The 20281-nt window shown below is 36.7% G+C and overlaps 1 protein-coding gene across 14 annotated transcripts in view; it reads left to right on the top strand.

Annotated features, from left to right (window-relative positions):
• The window catches only part of SYNRG (synergin gamma), a 68349-nt gene that overhangs the window by 17809 nt on the left and 30259 nt on the right, over positions 1-20281 (top strand). For 7 of the 14 annotated variants that reach the window (XM_090257404.1, XM_090257410.1, XM_090257408.1 and 4 more), the window contains 8 exons: positions 2149-2355; positions 3292-3525; positions 4451-4528; positions 6408-6604; positions 7687-7935; positions 9117-9250; positions 14351-14469; positions 14657-14719. In XM_090257404.1, coding sequence (XP_090113530.1) covers positions 2149-2355; positions 3292-3525; positions 4451-4528; positions 6408-6604; positions 7687-7935; positions 9117-9250; positions 14351-14469; positions 14657-14719 — 1281 coding nt within the window. The remainder of the gene's footprint in view (positions 1-2148; positions 2356-3291; positions 3526-4450; positions 4529-6407; positions 6605-7686; positions 7936-9116; positions 9251-14350; positions 14470-14656; positions 14720-20281) is intronic. The other 7 variants (XM_090257414.1, XM_090257416.1, XM_090257417.1 and 4 more) reach the window with 3 other exon arrangements.

Genomic DNA, 20281 nt, shown 5'->3' with positions numbered 1-20281 from the left:
CATTAATAGGTGAGCAGTTTTCCTAAATCATTCAGTCAATCAAGTACTTTTTTCTCCTGGCATGTATTTTATTGATAAATTTTATCTTAAATCCTTGTATTATATAGTACCTTTTATAGGTGATATCAAGAGGATAAAATCTAACATTGTCACAGTAACCAGTTTTCAACTTTCTGAGACAGCTTTGACTTTTTCCTTCTAATTTCACTTATTATATGCTCAGATTATCATTTCAAAAATATGCCCCAGAGTAAAGTATACATGGATTGAAAAGAGAATGGATATTACCAATCAGATTGAGTTCAGAAGACATATCTAAAAGTGAAAATTATAACCTGAATAAGCTAGTCAAGAAATAATTTAAACATAGACATTGGATTGCTAAAACTGGACCCAACATGGAACAAAGGAGAAGGAGGCAGAGAGGAATGGTCATTTTTAGGTCTTAACACCGAAATTCTACCAATATTGGACGCCCTTTTGGGGCAACCTGGTGTCGTTTAACAACCTCATTGTGGTGTTTTGATACTCAAGTAATCTTGTGAATTCAGTCAACATGCGTGCAGTTAACTGTTTCATGTTTAGCCAGAAAAAGATTTTTCTGGAGCAAGTCCAAAGAATTTTCAGAGCTTCTTCAGTTAGAGTCTTAAACTTAGGCCTCAAGTATATAGAAAGAGCTTCTGGTCTTTTTACCACCAAAGACAGCTTTTATTTTTCTCCCATATACTGTTTATCTTAACATATTGAATGTAAAACTATTGACCATATAATTTTTCTACTTTTTATTAATCATATATAGAGCTGCAAGGGTTTATAAGCCAAAATATATACCACTAGAATTCACATATTTCCCATCAAATGCAAAGAAACATTGGTTCAGCTTTTGCAGCCTTATTGCTAATAAGTAGTCAGGTCCATTCAAAAAATGTAGTAGCTCTCACTTTTCCATTACTACTGTTTTCCACCAGTACTGATCTGAGGACCCAACTGAGAATTTCAATCTACTCTTTCTCTAACCATTATTAGGAGGGTTGAAATACATTATGGCATGGCTTTTTTCTTTCTCTTTTCCAACAAAACTAATTGAGACAGTAATTTTGCATACCCATTTGGCATCTTTCATATAATTTCCAATGCTTCCAGGTTTTATTTCACAGATCCAAAAGAGAAATGTCCAAAAGAGAAGCATATGATGTCCCCATTTTTCAGACGGGGGTCTTTTTTTTTAAAAAGACTGTGCCTTGTGACATTAGACTTCATTAAGTGTTAAAGCAATTCAAAGTAGTTAAAAATATGGCAATAATAATATTGTTAATGAACCTGATATTAAATGTAGTTCCTGTAGGGAAGGTTTATTACATAAGTGAATCTCACATTTAACAGTAAAAGGCACAGCAATGTTTATATTCTTTAGAGCTAAAGTAAATGTAGTCCTCAGTCAGTCCAGGTTTACTCCTTAAATTAACTTTTGAGTTGTTTGACTCTGCAATTTATGGTGTTCCAATTTTTATCCTTTTCACGTGAAAATATCACCTTGGCAATGTTCTTAATGTTCTTGTTGTCTTGTAATTTTCATTCCTCACACAGTAAATTTACTGAAATGTGAACTATGCAAAGTGTATGGATTAGACATGATATGTCAGAAATTATAAGTATCATATTTCTTACTGGCATAATGAAATTTAATCATCAGAGTCTATTTCTGTTCAAATGTCTTCAGCAGCATTTGATAGGTTTTCTTATTTCTGGTGTGTATTAGTTTGAAAGAATATTATACAGATAAACAGATTGCTGAGTTTCAAAAGTAATCACCAGTTTGATGTAAATTATTAGTAGTCTCAGGGGAAAAAATTAATATTCACTTAATAAAAGAAGGAAAGAAATTTTGAGTTTTATATTTTTGTTTTTGAACCAAATGCAAAATAGCCATAAAACCTCTTTTTAAAAAGACAAAGATATGTGTAACTAGACATCAGAGTGTTTTGCATTCATTGTATAAGTCCATTTGACTATTGTCACGTGTTATTTCTTGTTCACCTGCACTATTCATGTTCCAGTGTATTCTTTTAAAATTGTACTACATCTTAATTTCTTTCTCCCTGTTGATTTTCATTTCTATGTATTTCATTACCATTTTCCATTTTGCAGATTATCCCACATCATCTCATTCTAAAACTGTCTCCCCATCACCTGCCTTTCTTGATGAAGAAGAATTCAGTGACTTTATGCAGGGGCCTGTTGAAGTTCCCACATGTGGGCCTTCTTCCACTTCCCAGCCTTTTCAGTCTTTCCATCCCACCACCCCACTGGGCCCGTTGCACACACAGAAGGCTGGAGCACAGCCTCTCCCTCCAGGTCAGATTCCAGTGTCTTTTGCCTTACATGGTGTCCCTGGACAAATCCCTTATTTCTCTACTGCTTCAGCCTTACACAATGTACAGAGAGCATTCTCAAGATCATCTAGGCTTGTTTATTATTCTTATTAAGTTGAATAACACAGTGATGTTGGCAAAGAAACATGTACCTGAATATATATGAGTACTACCGAAATTCACCAAAGTAAGAATCTAGACTTTTTAATCTTGGAGGGCCTCACTTTTCAGAAAAGTGATTAAAAACTTTTGCTCCTAAATTAGATTCTATTTAAACCACCTTAGAATTTTAAAAACAAAAAGGATTTCTTCAGGCGATTACTCTTGTTTGGGAAAAATCACTAAGAGCATTTTCTTAAGAGAAATGAGCAAGGAAAAGCTGCTTTAAAAAGTGCTCTTCATTTATGATCAGCTTGTCCTTGGGAAAATTGTTAGACACTTCTCTACCTCATTTTTATCACTTGTGAAACAATGGGGCAGTTAACATACCCAGTCATGAGTCGTAGAGTAGTGCTGAGAGGGATCTGAGCTGATATGTACTTAGTGCCGGCTTTCTCAGTTGACAGAGGTAGAAACAGACCCAGAGATGATGTTACTGGCCAAGGGCCTCCCCAGGAGTTAGTGTAAGTGTCCATACCTTGTGTAGTCACCAGATTCCTAGGGCTGTACCCCTTCCTCTATACCGTTCTACCTGCTGTCTCATAGAATTCTTGAGAATCAAAGTAGATGATGATGTTTAAGTTCTTTAAAATCTCTCCGTCTCTGAAGTGCTCTGCCAATGTGTAGTGATTGAATTATTTTAAAACTTACATTAGATGTGGCAGGGTCTTCCCTTTAGAATCTGAGGGTGGAAATAGATGATTGAAAAAGTGAGAAATTTGCAGTTATATACAAATAATCCTTCCTGCTGTTTGTTTAGGCCCTTCTTTGGAGGAGAAGCTCCTAGTATCTTGTGATATAAGTACATCTGGGCGGGAACAAATTAAATTAAATACTTCTGAAGTTGGGCACAGAGCCCAAGGCCCAGGTCCCAGTAAGAACCATCCCAGTTTAATGGCCCATGTCAGGGGTGCCGTAGATGGACGTGTAAGTGGTACCACTACTGCAGAGGCAGAAAAGACTTCAGACCAAAACCTGCCTGTTGAAGAGAGTGGTGAGCTCATGAAATATTCAGCAAAACGTTTGTTTAACCAAATGCCGCTCAAATGCTAACACCTTAAGTATTAATCTTAAAATGAATGCTGCTTGATTTTGCTAATCAAAATTTTGCTTAAAATATATTTAATGCATTCCTTTCTCCAATTAACCCCTATGATTTTGCTCTGGATTCTTTCAATAAACTATTAATTCCTTTAAAACTTTTTTGATAGTTTTTTATAATCTGAGTCATTCCTGAAATTTATTTTATAAAAACCCTTTTCCCCTCTTGCACTTTGTGTTCTTCCATAAAGGTTGAAAAGTTAAAATTTAACTGAAAAAGTCACCAATGAGAATCTAGTTTTGCTTCCCTGCAGTAAATCCAACACCTGCTCTCTGAAAGTTCAGATTGTTCTAAACTCGCCATGCAGAGATAAATCAGAGTGTGGGCAGCCTAGGAGGTAAACTTCTGCAGGATATTTTATTGGACAAAATAAAAACCAAAAATCCTATTTATCTTAAGACAGCAGTGTCATAATCAGGTTAAAATAATCAGATTTGTAAAGAAACATTGAAAGCTGCAAGTAAAGCTTGGGCAACTACATTTTTTTTTACATATACAATTTTTAAACCACTGGTTATTGTGTTTTTTCCTTTAATTTGTAATACATGTGAAATAGTGCAAGCCTCATATGATTCAGCATATTGGCTCGGTACATCTTAGGGATTTTTTGTTTGTTTGTTTGTTTTAGTGGACTCTTTAGGACATAGTTAATGTGTAGGAGTTGTTTAGAAGCCAGATATTTTAGTTGTATTGGTGACTTTTTTTTTAGTGTCTCCAGCCTGTGTTCTTTTTATTAAAAACCATGACTCAGTGTGATTCCCCCATCTTGTACGTGGACCATCATATATGCTAGCTAATGTTCTTTATCTACCTCTAGGTGTGGGTGTATTTCCCTCACAGGATCCTGTTCAGCCCAGAATGCCTCCTTGGATTTACAATGAGAGTTTGGTTCCAGGTAATAAAAGCTTTGTCCAGGATTCCTAGCTGGACATTTTACTTTAAATATTATAAATGTAGTTGTAACTAGTTACTGTCGTGGTTACAAAATATGCAGAAGAAGTTTTAACTTTTCTTGTTGGTTTTTTTTCCTAAAAGAGTACAGAAAATTAAATCTAGTGTTTCTTAAGGCTGCCTCATATATAAAATAACTATATAAATGAAGGAGAAATGTTTTGCTTTAATGTTCTATTGACCATCATACACTTTCATTTCTAAAATTTTTTCTTCAACTTATCATGCTTTAAAAGATATCAAATATTTTTATAGATTTTTAACTTATCAAGAGTATTACTAATATATGTGATGTAATTTTCTGAATGCTTGGCGATTAGTTTATATTTTTAAAATATTCCTATGACATTTTTTGTTATAGTGATAGTATAAAGTAAAAGATCAGGTAGCAAATCTTCTTCTACACTAGATGATTATGTTTACTTTCTTCTTTAAGTATGTTTTTACTACTGAGCTAAAAAAGTTTACTAAGGTGTACATTTTGTGATAGTATTCAGTTAATATGAAGAAAAAGTCTGTTTAAGCCATGGTTGATGTGCATGGAATAATGACTGTTACAGCAGAATATGTTCATCAGTCTTAATAAATTGTAACATTAAATTTGCTCTACTTTGTCAACCCCTTGTAAACTAAAGGTAGCTTTCATCAGATCTTCAGTTTTCCAGATTTATTACAGACTAAAGTTGTTCTGCACTTGATTAAACAAAACTCTTGCCAGATCCCTAAGTCTGAACTTCTTTCTGGAAGAAACCAGTAATGTCTACTTTACATCATAATCATATAATCACAAATCAAAAGGCTAATTTCCCAAACCAAAATGGACTTCAGTTGTACATAAAAATAATAGGTTTCTTCCACCTGCCCATTAGACAGTTTGCATCTTTTCTTCTTCTCTGTCTTCAAGCCAAACAAACAAACAGAATTTGGATCTTACGTATTTTGGAGTTCTCTCTATTTTCTGTCAGCTTGTTTTCCTTTCTTTCTCTTTCTTCCACACATCCATGCATATAGAATTTCCTAGCCAAGATATATGTTGTCGTGACCAGGCTATTAACCTGCAATCCATATTTAAATCATGGATGTAAAATTTTTGCTTTAAACATTTTCCTCTCCCTTTCCCCTACCCACTTTCAGCCGCAAAACTCCTCTTAACTAGGCCTGCCACATTTAGCTAATAAGCATACAGGTCATCCAGTCCCATGTAGTATTGACATCCTGAATACTTTATGGCAACCCTGTCTAACAGCCTTTCTCACTTTGTCCTTTGGAAACCCTATTTTATTGTGAAAATTCCCCCGATAGTCCCTTCCTTTTTTCCTGCTTCCTCGCCTTAACTGAAACTGCATTTTTCTCTGAAGGCTCTATTTTCATAGCACCTTACCCAGTGATGTTTTCTCTCACAGCCTCTAATTCATTGGGGCAAGAAAGAGGTGGTACTTGTATAATTCTTGTTTCCAGCTGCTGTTTTCAAACTGTTACCACCATCATTACAACTTCTCTTTTAAAGTCAAGAGCATCTGCTTGTACCACCCACATCTCACTGTTTTCACTATCTTCCACTAATTGTAAGACTTTCTCTTACCATTAGTCCCAAATCTTCACGTTTAGGACCAAGCTCCAACCTCTCTTATGAGTACCAGACCCCAATTGTCTACTGAATATTTCCACTTGAATATCTTCACAGCAGTTCAAACTCTGACTTGGTTTTAGTTCTATTAAAGCTGTTTGACTTAAGATTATTCTCATATAAGCAACAATGACAACAAAGAAGATCAATCAGTTGTAATATATTTATGTTTGTAATCTGGTCTTTCATTTAATAGATGCCTATAAGAAAATCTTAGAAACCACAATGTCTCCAACTGGAATAGATACTGCGAAACTTTATCCCATTCTGATGTCATCTGGACTTCCCAGGGAAACTCTTGGACAGATATGGGCCTTAGCTAATCGAACTACACCTGGCAAACTTACTAAAGAAGAACTTTATACTGTTCTCGCCATGATAGCAGTAACACAGGTAGACATAATTTCTTAAGTTAGATCAAGTCAATTTTCAGTATAAATTGGGAGAATATGAATCCTTTGTGATTACAACCTCATAAAATTCCTTGTACATTGAAATTTAGATTATTTTGAAGATACAGTACTTTAAAAAAGTATAGTTTATATGAAGCACATACTAGCAAAGTATTTCTTTGTTTAAAGACTATTTAATATGATAAAATCCTCTGGCCTGACTATATGTATCCCTTCTGAACTTGAAAGTTACTTAGTGATAGATGAAATTACTCTCTGTCCTCTGAAGTCCTTAGTTAAAATCGCTGCCCTGGCTGGTGTGGCTCAGTGGGTTGAATGCCAGCCTGTGAACCGAAGGGTCACTTGGTTTGATTCCCAGTCAGGGCACATGCCTCAGTTGCGGGCCAGGTCAGCAGTTGGGGGTGTGTGAGAGGCAACTGATAGTTTCTCTCCTTCTCTTTCTCCGTTCCCCTCTTTCTAAAAATAAATAAATGTTTTAAAAGTTAAAATAAAATTCCTTAGAGCCCTCGCCAGGTGACTCAGTTGGTCGGAGTGTCATCCCCTACACCAAAAGGTTGCGGGTCCAATTCCCAGTCAGAATACATGCCTCGGTTGTGGGTTTGATCCCCTTTTGGGGAGTGTACAGGAGGCAACCAATCAATGTTTCTCTCCCTCTCCCCGCCATCCCTCTCTTAAATCAATAAAATATATACTTGAGTGAGGTTAAAAACTAATAATAATATTTCTTAGATATAGATAAAGTATTCTCCATCTGATAGTAATTTCTCTTATATTACAAAACCATTTGTAATATATGTAATCATGATTTGATTATAGTAAATTAACCAAACTTGTCAAGAGAGTGAAAATGTCAGAATTGATATGTATTGGCCATTTCTTTGCTAAATATTAGGTTTGCATTAACCTTGTAACTTATTTTCTTCTATCAAATTAATGAGTTTGGGGAGAGTTAAGAGTGGAATTATACCAAGGCTACAGAATTTATCTTTTGATCTCTTTGCCAGATTTAGATTGTATGTGGTTTGCAATCCTCTAAAATGTTTTCATTTTCCTTCTGTATAGAGGGGTGTTCCTGCAATAAGTCCTGATGCTTTAAACCAGTTCCCAGCAGCTCCTGTTCCAACTTTAAGTGGCTTTCCTATGACTTTGCCTACTGCAGTGAGCCAGCCAACTGGGAGGCCTGCAGGCCCTGCAGGCTCCGTGCCCCTCAGCCTCGGACAGCCAGTCATGGGCATTAACCTTGTTGGACCAGTGGGGGGCGCTGCAGTCCAGGCTTCCAGTGGCTTCATGCCAACTTACCCTGCAAATCAGGTAAATGGAGACACTGCGTATTCCAGATGATCTCTGAAAGTGAATCTGGGCAACTTTTTCTCCAGAGATGTGGAGAGGACTGCTGGATTTTGATGGATTCTGGAGGTGAAAATTAAATAATACTAAAACTATACAAAATTTAATTTTTCATTATTTAAAAAACATGAAACAATTTGTTAAGCCCTAAGATACTTGAATTTTGGCCAGAAGTTCATAGTTCTTTATACATTTTAAACATCGAGTCTAATAAAATTAATTAAATTCTTAGGCAGTACACTTGAGGGAGCTGTTAAACCTGAAGTTAAAATGCTTCAGTTTATTTTTCATTTCTCAGATTAATAAAAAAATTTTAAACACATAGTATTTAGTGCCAGTGAAAATGTAGGGAAACGGGTTTATTGGTACAGCCTTTTTGAATGCAGACTTGGCAATAGCTATCAAAATTCTAAATGTCTGTATCTTCTAACCTAGCAGTAACACTATTAGGAATCTGTCACACAGAAATAGTAATTCAAGTTAGCAAAGATACAAAAGGATATAATAGCATTGTTTGTTAATGTAAAAAAATAGAAGTAGCTAAATGTCTATCAGGAAAAGAAAGATTATATAAATGTTGATTCATCCATACAGTGGTAAACTGATCAGTAAAATGAATGAGATCTGTATATACTGCATTGAAAAGATACATGTTATTTAGTTACATTTTTAAAGTGCAGAATAATATAAGCTCATTTTTGTATAAAACAAATGTACTGTTTGTTAGCAGTACTCACTTCCAAAGCATGGGATTTGGAGTCAGTTTTCACTGTTAACTTTATACAGTGATGGATTATAACAAGCTTATATTACTTTTTAAATTTACAAACATGTATAAAATGTTTTTATAAGATGACAGGTTCTCAGTGATCTATTAAATGACTTAGCTATTTAAAATTGTATAGGTTAGTCCTTTAAATCAGTGTTTTACCATGTGTACATGAGAGTACCTAAAAATGTAAGACAGAATTACTGATTTAATTAGGCACTTGAGTTGATATTTTATCTTAAGGATGCTCTTCTAAAATTAGGTAGTCATACCTAAATGCAGGGCTTTAAAAAGTAGTTTTTGAGATTGACAATTGGAGATTTGTTATTTACTATTTTATAAATTTTATGCTATTTAAATGTCCTCTTAAACCTAGGTGGTAAAACCAGAAGAAGATGACTTCCAAGATTTTCAAGATGCTTTTAAGCCAGGATCCCTTGATGACTCATTTAGTGATTTCCAAGAGTTGCCTGCTTCTTCAAAAACAAATAATTCCCAACATGGAAACAGGTACAAAAGAGTTAGTGAACGTTGTATTTTATAATTGAGGAAGAGACATCCGTAATGAGAAGCCTAAATGTAAGTAAGAGAATTAAGACCTTTTATTCTCATGGTTTTCCTGATTAATCCCTCTTTATTCATAGTTCTACTCCTCAGACTTTAATCTGCATTGTCCACATTAAACTTCAGCTCCTACCAGTTCCTCCTGGTACACACCTGCTTGCCAGTATTTAATTTGCCTGTGCTAACCCTGTTGTACTATAGCAGAGTTCACCTGTGCAGTGATGGTGAACTCTGCTAAAACAGGTCTTGTTTTAGATCCAGGTCTTCAACTGTAGAAAAGTTTTTTAGGCCGGAGCACATAATTTGGTATTTTTGAAATAAACGTACTACTGATTTTCCACAGAAATCACAATTCAGAAGACTAAATATATGCTTATTCACATTTCTCCTATCTTTGAGATCAGTGACTTTTAGTCCTTCTTATTTCTGTTTGCATAGACAGTGGCACAAACGTTTCTCTAATTAGTTTTATGTACTGGCTTAACTTACAGGTGCAGTAACTAATTCAGTACATTCTGAACACCATTCAACATTAAAAAAATATTTAGATACTTCTTCTGCAGAGTGGAACGTACCAGACTTTGATTAAGCAATATCAATTACTTCAGGTTTTTTGGAACTTGTTTTTATCGGGATATATACTCCATTTCCCCTGTGCCCCTGCTTGTGCAGTTCCGTTCACCTTTTCCGTTTTACCTGAGCATCTCTTAGCGCTGCTTGCATACACACGATAGCAGGACCTGGGGGGCAGGTATTATAGAGACCTACAACTTAGGGGAAGAATTACTCTGATTTTAAGAATATATCAAACACATGTAAATGACATGTAGAAACAAACATATGAGGGGAGTGACTTTAAAGTACTGGGATTTCCAAGCCCGCCATACCAGCATGCATAGTATTCACCTGATAGACACGGAAGAATATCTCTTCCTTTGAATAAAAGGCTCTACTATCTAGAACATATCTGAATGATGAAGGCATCTCAAACCACCTGCATAAAATTAAGTATTGTTTTCCTACTTAAAGTTAAATAAAAATTTATTAAATTATCATTTTCTGTCTTAGTGAATCATGTCACCATATCCACTCACCAAATCAGAAAAAGGTTTTTTTGGTTTGTCTTTTTAAAATTTTTGTCTGCTTCACATGGAAAAAGGTCAAGTGTGATCTTGCTCCTGCCCACTCTCTCAACCATCACTGTTGGCCCACAGATTGTACTCCAGCAAAGTGACTCCAAACTCACCATGCTCATTCAAGCTTCTGGCCTTTTCCTTTACACTTTCTTCAATCTGAAATTCTTCCTATAGTTAATTCTAGTTCCATTTCAAAAATTGGTTTAATAAAGGACGCTTTTACTAACCCCTCTGAATCAATCCCCACCTTCAAGATGAAATTAAGGGCCCCTCCCTCCCTGCTGTTAAAGTACCTTATGAATATCTGTGCCCTAATTATAATTACTGGGTTACCTGACTGTTTTTCTCACTAGGCTCTTAAGTACGCAAACACAGTCCTTCATGTCTACATATGTAGTACTTAGCATATGATACATACTTAATAAAGGTTTGTTGGGTGATTATATTATAGGATGAAAGTTATAAACCGAAGTAATCAAATTGGTAGTTCATTCCTCTGGGGAAAAATCTCTCAGTACATGAAATTAAAATTAGGGTATAAAAAGTTTTAAGATGATAGCCAGACCTGAGATATGTGGGGTGTTAGCGATTTTATGTGGCATTATCTCCACGTCATAGTTTACTTTCATACAGTCTTTGCAGATTTTCTTATTCAGTTCTGATTTGAGTACTTTCATGCTTTCTTTGCATGAAAATATTTTGCTCATGTCTCAAAAATCCACAATTATTGTTTGTTTATTCATTCAGCAGCATTTACTTAGCATCTGCTATGTGCCAAACACTGGGGTAGGCATTAGAAATAATGTAACACAGTTGCACAGTTCCTGCTTTCAAGAAGCTTAGTATATTGTTTGTTTTTTAATCCTCACCAAGGGTATGTTTGTTGGTTTATTTGTTTTTTAAGAGAGAGGAAGAGGGCAGGTGGCCTCCTGTACATACCCAAGTCAGGGATTGAACTTGCAATGTAGGTGTATTTCCTGACTGGGAATTGAACCCACAACCTTTTGGTTTACGGGACAATGCTCCAACCAGCTGAGTCACCTGGCCAGGGTGAAGCTTAGTTTTATCTGGGTATTTTTATTATGTGATAAAACTCTCAGAATTCGGCCTTAAATGTGTATGTATGCATATGTAATTAATTCCCTAGTGTAACTCCATATTGTGAGTTAATTGTAAAAGGATATTTGTTAAATCACAATATGAATAGCTAAGGCTAGGTGAGACCATGTTGAGTGATATTTTTAAACAAAAAGAAAATGGGCATTATTTGTCAGAACATGAAAAAGAAAGTAAATTGTTAGAAGTAAGCTGGATTGGAGAGTATCTTTAGTCTGGGAAGAAATTTTATTTAAGGGCAGCACCATCTGTGGGATGTCTTATGATTTGTGATGTAATCTGTAAAGCATTTTAGAACTAAGACATGACATGATGAGAGTGAATTTTGCTACTGTATGTGGGATAAACTCAGCTGCCATGATAATCCTGTTGTGAGGTGGTGAGAGGTACTCAGGGTTTAGAGTTAGAGATTCTGAAAAGGGTATATCTGAGAAATTGGTTGGACCCAGTGTTGAACTGGATGTCAGAGTCATGCACCAGCATGAAAAGGGATCAGGAAGACAGCAACATCCTTCATTTATCCATTCAGAAAATGCTTGGAGTGTGTCAGGCACTGGGGAGCCTAATATAATAAACAAGAAAGACATGGGGCACTGAAGACAGAAGAGGATTAAGGTGTAGGAGTCTTGAGTTGCTTGGTTTTTTCTTGCTTTTTAGAGGGATGTGTTTAGCAGATGTGGTTGTAAAGCACAAATGGATTCAGTAGAGAAAAAGCAAAACCCTTTTTTCATAGCCAAATTCTTTACAGTCTTACTTTTCAGTATAAGGTATGCCTCTCTCACTGAGTACCTTTCATTAGTTTTACAGAGTAGAAATAACTGTTTTCATGTTTAGAACAGATAACTACTTTTTATAACTGGCATAAACATTTTCATGGTGATTACAGTTTGTTATTTTAAATAATAAATTCAGAAGATGAACTGTAATGAATTATTTATTTGTAATATGCATAAAATAACAGTGTGAGTCATAGTTTTTTTTAATGAGTTCAGTCAACAAAATCCTTTTTTTCCTCCAGTTCTGAAAATAATTTTGAAATGAATAATAATCAATTGTCACATTTAATGGAAGATTTGACCAAAGGACTATAAAAGACCATAGCTAAAGTTGGCAGGTCATGTAAAACAAACAGATCATTCACCTTTGTGTTTTGTTCTAAGACATTAATTACCTTTATTCCTATGTGACATTCCTTCCAATGACTTGTAGTTTACTTACGGAACTTCTAAAAATTCACCTATAACATATAGGTGATGACCTGTTTGTCAAGATCAAATATGTAGCAGCTGTTTGGTAGTGATGTGAAATTATCATATTTGATAGCATAAGTCCTATAGCACTATGGACCTCCATTAGCATGTATGTGCACAAGCTAGGTTTCCTCACTTGCTTGGAAGCTGCTGATAAGAAGATTTAAATGACTGTGGAAAGATTTTTGCTCCAGGGTGAAGAACTCAATAGAAATCCATTTATATAACTTGCAGTGTATGGTATTGAGTGACACAGACTAATGAGGGAATATAATCATTCACATGTAAAGGTGGTTCTCCCTGGGAGCTGCCTGCGTCTGACAATAGGGGAAGAAAAAAAAAAAAGCCGGGGTTTTTGTAGTATGTGGTAAGCATCCAAGAATTACCCACAGAGATACTACTCATTACACTATTTTTCCACCCTGGGAGAAATACGTCCACAGGCAAAAGTATCTTTATCTAATTTTGAAGGGACTGTTCTGCTAAAAAGATAGCTTCTGGAACTGCTGATGTGATCCTTGCAAAAATGCAAACTGTATTAACTCTACTGCTGCTATCAGATGTGTGAACTTTTGCCATTAAGCAATACAATATGATCAAAAGAGAAACAATTTACATCTTAGCTTGAACAACATTTCATAAATACATTTTTATCTCAGCTATTCCATCTCTGCATCATGACCCCATTTTAGAGAATAATTTATATTGAGGATCACATGATTTACTTTAAAATATTGGGTATACAGTACTCCCTTACTTATTGTGGGTATTACGTTCCAGACCCCCCCGAAAAGTAGGAACCTTACATTTATTCTACACTCTTAAACCTACGTAACTTAAACATATACAGTACCGCAAAATCCCGCGATATAGTGAAAAATCTGCGATAAATAGTTAATATTTTTTAAAATCCTGCGATACAGTGAGGCCACGATAAGTGAACCACAATATAGCGAGGGACTACTGTACCTCTTTGGAGCAGTACACATTTATGGACCTAAAGTTAAAATTATAGTAGGTCTTCATTCTATGATAATCTATTTCCACTGCTATTCAGTTTTTATGGCTTAAGGAGTTATGATTAGATGATCAGTGTGGATCTGACCCCCCTTCAGACAATCAAGAGAATTATTGGTTGAGTGTTGTTTTAATATAGTTTTTCAAGGAAAAGGATGTTGGTTTTAGTCATTTGTGGCATATATTCTAACTTTAAAAAAGACTTTATTTCTTTTTAGAGAGAGGGCAAGGGAGAGAGAAAGAGGGAGAGAAACATCAATGTGTGGCTGCCTCTCATGTGCTCCCAGTTGGAGACTGGGCTGCAAGCCAGGCATGTGCCCTGATTGGGAATTGAACCGGTGACCTTTTGGTTCGCAGGCCGGTGCTCAGTCCACTGAGCCACACCAGCCAGGGCTATATATTCTAACTTTTAAAGCAAGGAGTCATGACTTTTAACGAGGTACCTATTTGCTACTTCAGTTCTAAGCCCCTACATGGTGAGGAAAGGATTCAGTGTTCTAGCCATTAAATATAGTTTCCCCTTTCAGCGCCCCTTCTTTGTTGATGCCACTTCCTGGAACCAAAGCATCAGCTTCAATGGATAAATATGCTGTGTTTAAAGGAATTGCAACTGACAAGTCCTCTGAAAATACAGTTCCATTTGGAGGTAAAAGTAGTTCATGAATGTAAGCCTGTGAATGTAAATCTTTGTTGTCCATGGTGGCCTTTTGTGGTAAATGTGTAATGTGCTATACCATGTGCTAAGTATGTTTGGCTAAGCCAGTCTGCCTGCCTTTTTGCGTTGTGGTCTCAAGGCTCCTAACCTTACTTGAGCTTCTGTGTTTTCATCATAGAGCCTGGTGACAAATACAGTGCTTTCAGAGAACTCGAACAGACTGCAGAGTGTAAATCTTCAGGTAAGTTTTTGATTCCTTAAATGAATAAATTATTTCAATTTCTGATAAAAGAGATCTTGGAAGGTTCTGTCAGTAATATTCCTAAAGGTGCCTTTTATTTTATTGTGTGTGATTTTTTCTTTTTCTCTGTGTCTCTGGAAATTATAAGGAAGTAAAATGTGGTTCAGTTATTGGAAATTATTGTCTCAAATTTAGGGCAAACTCCAAACCGATGCGATTTCCTCTAAAGATAGTGTATTCCCTTTCACCAGAAGCCTTCAGGCCACATTAGACTCCTGTAACAAATGGAGGGCTGTGACTACTTCCAGGTATTTTAATGTTCCCCAAGACTTGAACTGTTGGCAGTGCAGCGATCTGTGGACTTTGCAAAAGGCAACAACCAGTCTTACTTTTCAAGATTTTCAAAATTGGTTATAATTTAATAAGATGAAGTGAAAGGGTTTTCTGCGCATGTGTGGTTTCTACCTGGATAGAAGGGCTTAAATAGAATGGAAAGGAATGTAGAATGAAGGTGTGCGAGCCATATATGTAAAGTGTAAAAGTGACGCTTGTGGTTAAATGCTACTATAAACCTAATGTGTGGGGTTTAGATAATCCATATGCCAAATTGTGTCCTTCAGAGCTTAGCTGCGAATGCTATGAAATTTGTATACTCTGAGGATTTCTTCCTGGAAGCAGTCCCTCATTCTCCTTTGTGTACTGCACTCAGATTTGGGATATCCTTCAACAATCATTTGTTCTTTCACCTTTCTGCCTAGGGGATTAGGGTGAGAGTAGGGGTCGGGGGAGAATATACGAAAGGTAACTGTATGTGAAAGTTAAAGTAGAAAGTGTACTGCTTACATGTCTCTAAGAAGGGGACCTCCCCTCTTCTAGACATACTCAGTCCCTTACAGTTCTTACATTCTAAGAAATGCTTCTTTGTGTTTCAGTCAAGCCTTTAGGATGTGATAACGTACTCCTTCTTCCGTGCCTGCAGTAGGTACTAGGAGCACGAAGACAAACCCTAGAGGAACTCATGGCTTGTTAGTGTGTCATTTACTCCTAGCAGTGCTTCCATTAACCCTTGGGCCAAGGCAAGTTCGGAGTAAAGAGCATGCTCTATTATCAGGGTTCTTTGTGTACTGTGGTGTTGGTGCTCATATGTACGTTATTCCTGGGAAGGACAATGGCGCCACCAAAATGTAGGCAGCACCACAGTCCTGCTTTGTGGTATTTTATTCACAGAGTCCCAGATTGTTGTTGCTATTTTCACATGCTTGCTTTCATTCCTGTCTTAGTGTTAACTCTATGGCCTTCCAAGCAGAAATGCCAGCCTTGCTCATTTTAGGAGAACATATTTTATTCTACTTGCATTAAAAATACACTGGCCCTGGTCGGTAGCTCAGTTGTTTAGTGCATCATCCCAATACACCAAGGTTGTGGGTTTGATCCCAGGTCAGGGCACATAGAAGAATCAGCCAATGGCCCTGGGTAGTATGGCGGAGTGGATTGAGTGCTGGCCTGCGAACCAAGGGTCGCCAGTTTGATTCCCAGTGAGGGCACATGCCTGGGTTTTGGGCCAGGTCCCCAGTTGGGGGGGGGGTACATGAGAGGCAACCACACATTGATGTTTCTCTCCCTCTCTTTCCCTCTCCCTTCCCTTCTCTCTAAAAAATAAATAAATAAATAAATAAATAAGAATCAACCAATGAATGCATAAATGAGTGTTTCTCACTCTAAAATCAATAAATTAAAAAATTTAAAAACAAATACATTGGCCTGACAAAATATCTTAGTATCTTAGATCTTATGAAGAATTTTATGGTATTGGCCCACAATAAGGGGATTTGACCTAGGTGGGGAAGGGAGGGCTTCCTGGAGGAGGTAATGCTTGAGCTAAGATCTGAAGGAACAGCAAAAGTTAACTAGGTGGGACTAGGTAGGCCTAGACTGACATGCTCCATCTCCCTCCACAACTGAGAAGGAATACAACTACCGCAAAACCAGAAATAACCAGAAGTTCCACAAAATAAAGTTACATGGAAGTCCAACATATGAAGTTATAAACAAGTGGCGCTTGTCCGGATGGGTAGGAGGGGCGAAGCCGGGGTAGAGAGCTCAAGCTGTGCTGGCTGCCGCAGCTGCAGTGATGGCAGTAAGCACAAACACCTGTATTTAAAAAGAGTCGAGAAGCACCTGGGGGGCACTGCTGGCTGCAGACCAGACCTGTCAGCTCATGATTACAACGCTGGGGAAGGTAGACTCCCATTGCCTCGGACTGTGAGGGCCAGAGGGGGTAGGGACGGAGGAGGAAGCTGCTGGTCTCTCAGTGGAGAGTGAACGGCAGGAATCCATCTTGGACCCCTGCGCCCATACAAATAGCCACAGTGTGGTGAGAAGGTTTGCCCGGTAGTGAGGAGTGCATGGGGCTCCACCCCCTATAGCATAGGAGGTGTGACAGCCCCACCCAGGAAGCAAAGGTAAACACAAACTCAGGATGGCACAGATCATGATAGAGATCCCGGTGATGCAGCTGACCAGACAGCAAATATCTAATCTAATGGATCAGCAGATAGGAAATCTTTCTGAGACACAGTTCAGAGCTTTGGTTATAAAAATGGTTACAGACCTAACAGCAGATCTTAAACAAGACGGGGAAGGAATGAAGGCTAGTTCCGCTGAAATAAATGAAAGCACATACGAAACAAGTGGTGAGGGAAGGAAAACCAGGGATCAAATCAACAAATCAGAACAAAGGGAAGGAACAGTCAACCAGTGCAGAAAGAGGAAACGAAAAGTGAAGAAAATGAGGAGAGGCTCAGAAACCTATGGGACAGCTGTAAGCAGGCCAACATCCGAATCACAGGGTTGCTAGAAGGTGAAGAAGAAGAACTAGAAATTGAAAAATTATGTGAAAAAATAATGAAGGAGAACATCCCTAACTTAGGGAAGGAAATGGGCTTACAGGTCCAGGAAGCACAGAGAGTTCCAAAAAAACTGGACCCAGGGAGAACCACACCAAGACACATTATAATCAAAATGTCAAAAACTAAGGGTAAAGAGAGAAACTTAAAAGCAGCAAGAGAGAAGCAGAGAATTATGTACAAAGGGGTCCCAATAAGACTCTTAGCTGATTTCTCAAAAGAAACTCTGCAGGAAAGAAGGGACTGGCAAGAAATATTCAAAGTAATGAAAAGCAAAAACCTACAACCACGATTACTCTATCCAGCGAAGCTGTCATTCAGAACAGAAGGGCAGAGAAAGTGCTTCCAGGACAAAGTAAAACTGAAGGAGTTCATGAGATCCAAACCACTGTTATATGAGATGTTAAAGGCACTTGTTTAGGAGAAGGAGGATCAAAACTATGAACATTAAAATGAAAACTGTATCACAACAACCAACAACAGAAGCTAGGGAATTGAAACAAAGGCAAACTAAGTAGGCATCAAGAGTAGGAAAAGAATTATAGGTATGGGGAACATACTGGGGGGAGGTCAGCAGGGAGGGGGAAGCGGGGAAAGGGAAGGAGATGGTGCAGGAATTAAGAAGCATAGTAGGAGGGAGTGGAGTAGACAGGAAGATGTTGAAAAGAACTATATGCACAACCAATGGGCATGGACTAAGGGGGGGGGCAGCTGGAGGGAGGTGGGTCACTGGGTAGAGGGTACAAATGGAAAAGAAATTGGGACACCTGTAACAGCATAATCAATAAAGCATATTAAAAAAATTCTTATGGTGTTATATTCAGAGCTGAGGGTTGGTTTGGTTACAAATTGAGAGTTTAATAATATTTCCTTTTTTCTACCCTACAGTTTAAACCATAAATTAAAGTTGATAAGGAAAATGTTTTATATAGATAAGTGACAGTTACTGAAGTTTTAGCAAAAAGTGATCTCTTTTGAAATGTTTTTAGGACCTAAAAAGTAGCAATTAGAGAAGCAAACTTATGAGGATTCAGAGGTTGACTGAAAAGCTACCCATGAAGTAATATACTTAATGGACCTGCTGATATGCAAGCTTCAAATGACTGTAACTGAATTATTTGCCCCAAAATCCCCTTTGTATTTGAACTTGTAAACCCATCCATTTTAATTTCTTTTTAACCCTTTCACCCAGCTTACATTTCTAATGGAAAAGTTTACAATTCATCAGTAAGTTTAGTTTGTTGTGGTGATTTCTTTTTAAAAATCATAAGGCAAAACTTGTCAATTTCACAGATATTTCAAAGCAGCACATCAAAATTTTGGCTGTGACAAAAATTGGCTGCTTGTTACCTTTTCATTTACAGAAATAATACAAATATCAGTAATATATTTGCCTAAAGTACTAAGGTAATTTTTTTTTTTAAGTTTTACACCTAATTCTCCTGTCAGTTTGTGAAATTGACTAGAGTTTTATTGGTGATACATCTTACAAACATATAATAGAGGAATTCTGAAAGCTTTTCCTCTCTTTCTAAAGTTTCCCTAATGATATTAAATGGATTTCTCTGTGTTGATGAATTATGCTGGAAAATTGGTTAAGTATCTCAGATTAGGAAGAGAAATCAGCTTCCATTATTTTCCATGCTTTTTCATATGATGTATCATTCTACATGCACAATATATTTAAAGCCTGTATTGTTTTAATGACAATTTTAAGAATTGAATTTTGGTTTTAAATACATATTTATAGTTCATATATTTCTATATCTCATTTTTTAAAGAAAAATAGAATTTAAAGAGTGGATGAGGAAATGAAAGCTTGTATTTTAATTGATAACTCTTTAGAAATGGCACTCATTTTTAAATAAGTGATGTTAATATAGCTATATTTATATTTGGTTTATCTCTGGTTTTTATTACCTGGTATTACCTAGTGGATTTTATAGAAGACCTTCAGACACCATTGGAAAACTAAGACCATTTGCATCCCAACCTCATACCTATGAGTGATAACATAACTGATAATAAAGAAGAGAAAACCTAATAAGAATCATGGCTGCACATTTTTATCAGTATCTTAACTGAGTCTATTTAGATATTTATGAGAAACACATTAATACTTACTTTCTCTAAAAAATTAATAAAATATTCCATCAGAATAACAGAGTTGGTGTATATTCAGATCTCTTTGAATATTAATAAGGAAGTGCTCAGTGAGGTGGCTGATTTCAAGAAAAACTCAAGTTCTGACAGATTTTTTTGTGCGATTAATCTTCTGTGTTAGAGAGCATAGGGAGAAGAAGCTGCTTCACAGTGTGGCCTTAGCCAGAATGATTTTCATCAGTTGCCTTTAAGTTAATGTCTCTGTGTACTTCTGAACAAGACCACCAATGTCTAATGATAGGCTTAACATGCCGAGTTAAACAAAGTGTTGTATATCCTAAATATTAGATGTAGTGTTTTTCATAATATTTCATTGGTACCTGTGATATATTTTTCCTGATTGATCACCATGTAACACATTTTATCTTTTAAGGGCCACTATTTTAATATGACTCTTCAACACCGGCTTTTTATTCTATCATTCGCCACAGCGGGCGAAGTCCTGCGAGCAGTGCCTCTGGCCAGCCGGAGGCCCTGGCACCAGGAGACCATC

Source organism: Furipterus horrens, unplaced genomic scaffold (genome assembly GCF_987537825.1).
Source record: "Furipterus horrens unplaced genomic scaffold, mFurHor1.1.pri manual_scaffold_11, whole genome shotgun sequence".
Taxonomy (NCBI): Eukaryota; Metazoa; Chordata; class Mammalia; order Chiroptera; family Furipteridae; genus Furipterus; species Furipterus horrens.
This window is presented reverse-complemented; position numbering and strand designations above follow the sequence as displayed.